This window comes from Grus americana, unplaced genomic scaffold (genome assembly GCF_028858705.1).
Source record: "Grus americana isolate bGruAme1 unplaced genomic scaffold, bGruAme1.mat H_91, whole genome shotgun sequence".
NCBI classification, from domain to species: domain Eukaryota; kingdom Metazoa; phylum Chordata; class Aves; order Gruiformes; family Gruidae; genus Grus; species Grus americana.
Genome location: NW_026561417.1, coordinates 1 through 4,276, shown reverse-complemented (window position 1 = coordinate 4,276; position 4,276 = coordinate 1). Strand labels below are relative to the sequence as shown.

Here is a 4,276-nt window from a genome sequence, read left to right as displayed (position 1 = left end):
CTTTGTTCTTTCCGAGGACTGAGGGGCTCCTGCCTTTCACTCCAGAACAGACCAATGTCCTGAAACACCAAAGAACCCCAAGAGATGGACCCAGTGCAACTGGCTCGGGTGGACAATTCCCCGGGGTCTGGTTGGGGCTTTGCTCCTTGCTTCAGTGACAGTGGTCATGCACAAGAAAATCAGCCCTTTTTGGGAAAGGAAACAGGTATTTCTGGGTGCCAAACCTGGCCTAGTGCTGCTGGGAGAGGTGCAGCTCTGGGAAAAGCCACCTTCAGCAGCTCCCATCCAGGCAGGAATGGGGGGGGGATGTTGGTTTCCTTTTCTATTTTACGCTTGGACGTTTAATTTATGACTCTGGACGTTGGTACGTGGTTGTGAAACCTCAGCTCATGGTGTGGGGGATGGAGCCTGAAGTCACTCCCACAGGCAGGAAGTCTGCACCTGAAACTGGGCAAAGGTTGGATTTATTGGGCAGCCTGGTGCCTCCCACAGATCGTGCCCGTCCGGTGAGCGACTTTTCTTTCCGCAGGGGATTTAGAATATTTCCTTTCCTTTCGAGTCTTGTCAGGGATTTGCAATAAACGCTGGTGAGGGGGAGTGGGGCAGAGCAGGGGGCTACACCGGGGAGCCGTGTGTGGTCCCGTCCGGCCCTGGAGCAACGGTTTGTTCTGCCGTTGGGGTGCTGGTGCAGGTGGTTTGGTGGGATTTCTGGAGCCTCTTTGGGGGCAGGTGCAGCCCTTCTTCCCCATCCCCTCTCCACCAGCTGTAAGCCCCCATCGCCCTCCCCCTCCCTCCCTTCCCCTCCCTCTTCTCCAGCTCCAGACGCAGATGTGGCTCCCCGCGAGCCCCGGGGGCCTCCTGAGTTATTTGGTGACTCTGCACGTCCTGCGGCTGGGATCAGGTAGGGATACTGCAGGGCTGGCGGGAGCTTTTGCCCACTCTGGGGGGCAGCTGTGGGACAGGAGAGCTGCCGGGGGTGGGGGGAGCCCAGCTCAGAGCTGGGCCCCGCATGGGTTTGGCTTTCCCTTGGGCTCTTTCTGCAATACGTCCCTTGCCCTGGGGGCACCTTCGGTCCCATCCTGCAGCGCTCCCCTCAAGCGTTTCTGGCTTGCAGCAGGGCTGGCTGGGGTGGAGGTCGTTTTCTGGAGCACGTTCCCGCTCCCAGGAAACCTCCTTCTCCTTCCAGTCCTCCCACTCCCTCGCCACTTTCTCCAGTGTCTTTGGACCATGGGGAGGGCAAAGCAACGCCCGTGGGATGGAGCGTGCACCAAGGTCACGCCAAGCTCACCCCTTGCCATGCAACACCCCTAAATTAACGTAGGCGCAATCTCTGTGTCTCTGTGTCCTTCTCCATCACCAAGCTGACTTCAGAGTGGTGGCACCAGAGAAATATATTCGTGTCAGCATGGGTCAGGACATTGTGCTGCCCTGTCACTTTTCCCCTCGCGTGGACGCTCGGAGCTTCGAAGTCTGGTGGATCCGGCATCACGTCTCTGAAACGGTGCACCACTACCGAAATGGAGAGGACCTGTATGGGGAGCAGATGGAGGAATATGTTGGGAGAACAGAGTTGGTCAGAGATGGTCTCTCCCGTGGAAGCCTGGACTTGCGAATCTCTGGGTTGAGACCCTCTGACGATGGTCAGTACGTCTGCACTGTGACAGATGGTGCCTCTTATGGAGAAGCTACGGTGGATCTGGAGGTGTCAGGTTTGTGCTGGGTGCGGTGTTTGCAGGGGCTGGTGCGGGTGTCCCTGGGTTTGTGTGTCCCTCCCAGAGCTCTGTCCCATCCTCAGGTGTGTGGATGAGGTGCCGAAGGACAGGAGCCATTGAAAGAGGTGGGGTGCGAGGGGGCTGTTGCCTGCAGCGCCTGCCCAGGAGGGAGCACGCAGGTGGTGCTGGAGGTGTTTTTGGGGCAGAGCCACATGGATGTGGTGGCTTTGCTGGGTGTGTGCGGTGCCTGTGAGGGGTGTCCTGGTGATGTTGTGAAGGCCATGGGGACCAGGTGCTGAGCAGCTGTTGTTCCTTTGCCAGGCTGTTTTGTGGGAGATCTGGGGTTGTTTGGCATCAACACTCTCCAGTATCCGTACAAGTTGGGGTGGTTTTGGTGGACAGTCTCCCAGCCCCGGTGGGACCTGTGATGTGTCTGCTATTGGATTTGGTCATCACCTTTGAGCTGAGTCCATCCCACACTTACCCCAACCACGGGCTCTTCCCCAGCCACAGGCTCTGGCCCTCAGCTCTCCCTGGAGGCTTACGAGGACGGAGGCATCCGGGTGGTGTGTCGATCGGCCGGCTGGTACCCACGACCTGAGGTGCTGTGGAAAGATCCTGGTGGGCAGCATCTCCCCTCGGTCTCCCAGAGACATTCCTCGGATGAGAGGGGCCTGTTTGACACCGAAGATGTCATCATTGTGACCGATGGGAACAGAGATGGGAAATGGTCCTGCATGGTCAGGAACAGCCGCCTCAACCAGGAGCAGGAGACGTCCCTGCACATCTCAGGTGCGTTGAGCTGCTTTGATCTGGAGTTCGCGGTGCAAGGTGTGGGGTGTGGGGGCACGGGAGGGCTGTGCACCTTCACAGCAGTTTTAGGGCACGAGAGAACTGGAGCCTCGTGCGCTTCAGGTGAGCATTGGTATGTGCAGGGGAGAGAGAGGACTATGTCCCCTTGAGGCCAGGGCTCCCAGGACAAGGGGCTTGTGAGCTAGAGCTTTGGGGCGTTTGTCTTTTTGTTCTTCTGCTGCTCAAACACGGGACTGTAAAACCATCCCTTTTCCTGCTGATGGTTTTGTTTCTCAGCTCCCTTTTTCCACAATGCCCGTCCCTGGATGGTTGGTGTGGGGGTGCTCCTCATGCTTTCAGTGGTGTTCCTTGGCCTCGGTGCTTATCTGTGGAGAAGGAAAGGTAAGTGGTGTCAGAGGAATGTTTTGCCTTCACCAAAAAGCTCTCTGGGCAAAGGAAGGAAGGGGACAAGGACATGGTGGGGTGTGGGCAGGAGGACAGGGAGCACGGCCAGAGCATCTCAGTCTGGTGGGAAGGTGCAAGAGACCCTCTTGAGATGTTCCCAGGGATGAAGCCAGCTGCTGTCCTGACCCCCTCTTCCTCTGCCTTTGCTTTTCAGTGCTGCAGTCCCGAGAGCTGGGTGAGTCCTTGTGGCCCCTTCCCCCAGCAAAACCTCCTGGCAAAGGAGCCCCCCTGGGAGGGACGTGGGTTTGGATGGCTCCTGAAGTTATGGCTGAACTCCAGAGTGCCTGGGTGGGCTGATGGGGGGATAGGCTGGCAGGGAGCCATTCCTGGGGGTCTTTTGTCACTCCACACAAAGAAGGAGTTGGGATCTTCCTGAATTCTGCCTCCTCTTGCGGGAGCAGCCATGGGATGAGAACTTGTCCCATCGGATCACTTACTGGTGTTTTTTTTGCCTTCAAGGAAAACAACACGCAGCACTGATGAGTGAGTCTCCATGAACTCCAGCATGGTGTGGGGTCCTGTCCTGGGTGCTCTGTGCTCGGCCCTTTCCCTCCTTGCCCGTCCTCTCCATCCCTGCATCCCCTGCCTCTGGGAAGCCCAAGGCGATGTGCCTGGCAGGGTGGGCAGCTTGGGGACACCAGCCCAGGGCTGGACCCTCTCCCCTGCCCAGAGGTCGGGGCTCCAGCCATGGGACGTAACCTGGCTGGCACAGAGTCATTCCCAGGTCCAAGGTGGTCTTTTCCCACTCTTCAAAAAGAAGGAGTTGTGGGTCCGCCTGAGCTCGTCCTGCTCCAGCAGGAGCAGCCATGGGATGAGAAGCTGTCCCTGCTGATTAAATATTGCTTTTGTTTTTGCTTTCCAGAGAAACGAGATGTAGCAGTGGGTGAGTCTCCATGAGCTGTGGCATGGCTTCTAGTTCTGTCTTGGGCGCTCTGTGCTGGGTCCTTTCCCTCCTTGCCCGTCCTCTCCATCCCTGCATGCCCTGGCTCTGGGAAAGCCCAAGGCGATGTGCCTGGCAGGGTGGGCAGCTTGGGGACACCAGCCCAGGGCTGGACCCTCTCCCCTGCCCAGAGCCCTGGGCACCAGCCATGGGACGTGGCCAGACTGGCAGGGAGCCATTCCGGGGGTTTGGGGGTGTTCTCCCACTTTCAGACAAGCAGTTTGGGGTCTGCCTGAGCTTTGCCTGCTCCAGCAGGAGCAGCCATGGGATGAGGAGGTGTCCCTTCTGATCACTCTGGTGATTTTGATTTTGCTTTCCAGAGGAACGAGATGCAGCACATGGTGAGTGTCTGTGAGCTCTGTCACGG

The 4,276-nt window shown here is 58.2% G+C and overlaps 1 protein-coding gene across 1 annotated transcript; it reads left to right on the top strand.

Moving 5' to 3' along the window:
* The first annotated feature begins 451 nt into the window (after positions 1 to 451).
* On the top strand, positions 452 to 3,283 carry LOC129200412 (butyrophilin subfamily 1 member A1-like). Its single transcript, XM_054811764.1, has 6 exons — positions 452 to 506; positions 817 to 901; positions 1,362 to 1,709; positions 2,220 to 2,504; positions 2,802 to 2,906; positions 3,124 to 3,283. The coding sequence occupies exons 2-6, from the start codon at positions 829 to 831 to the stop codon at positions 3,264 to 3,266; spliced, it is 954 nt and encodes a 317-aa protein (XP_054667739.1). The 5' UTR covers positions 452 to 506; positions 817 to 828; the 3' UTR covers positions 3,267 to 3,283.
* Positions 3,284 to 4,276: the final 993 nt, after the last annotated feature.

Bases quoted from the DNA above. Each gene is read 5' to 3' on its own strand.
- LOC129200412 (XM_054811764.1), top strand. From the start codon at position 829: ATGTGGCTCCCCGCGAGCCCCGGGGGCCTCCTGAGTTATTTGGTGACT. The intron at 902-1,361 runs GTAGGGATACTG...TCCATCACCAAG, and splicing joins CGTCCTGCGGCTGGGATCAG to CTGACTTCAGAGTGGTGGCA. The intron at 1,710-2,219 runs GTTTGTGCTGGG...GCTCTTCCCCAG, and splicing joins GGTGGATCTGGAGGTGTCAG to CCACAGGCTCTGGCCCTCAG.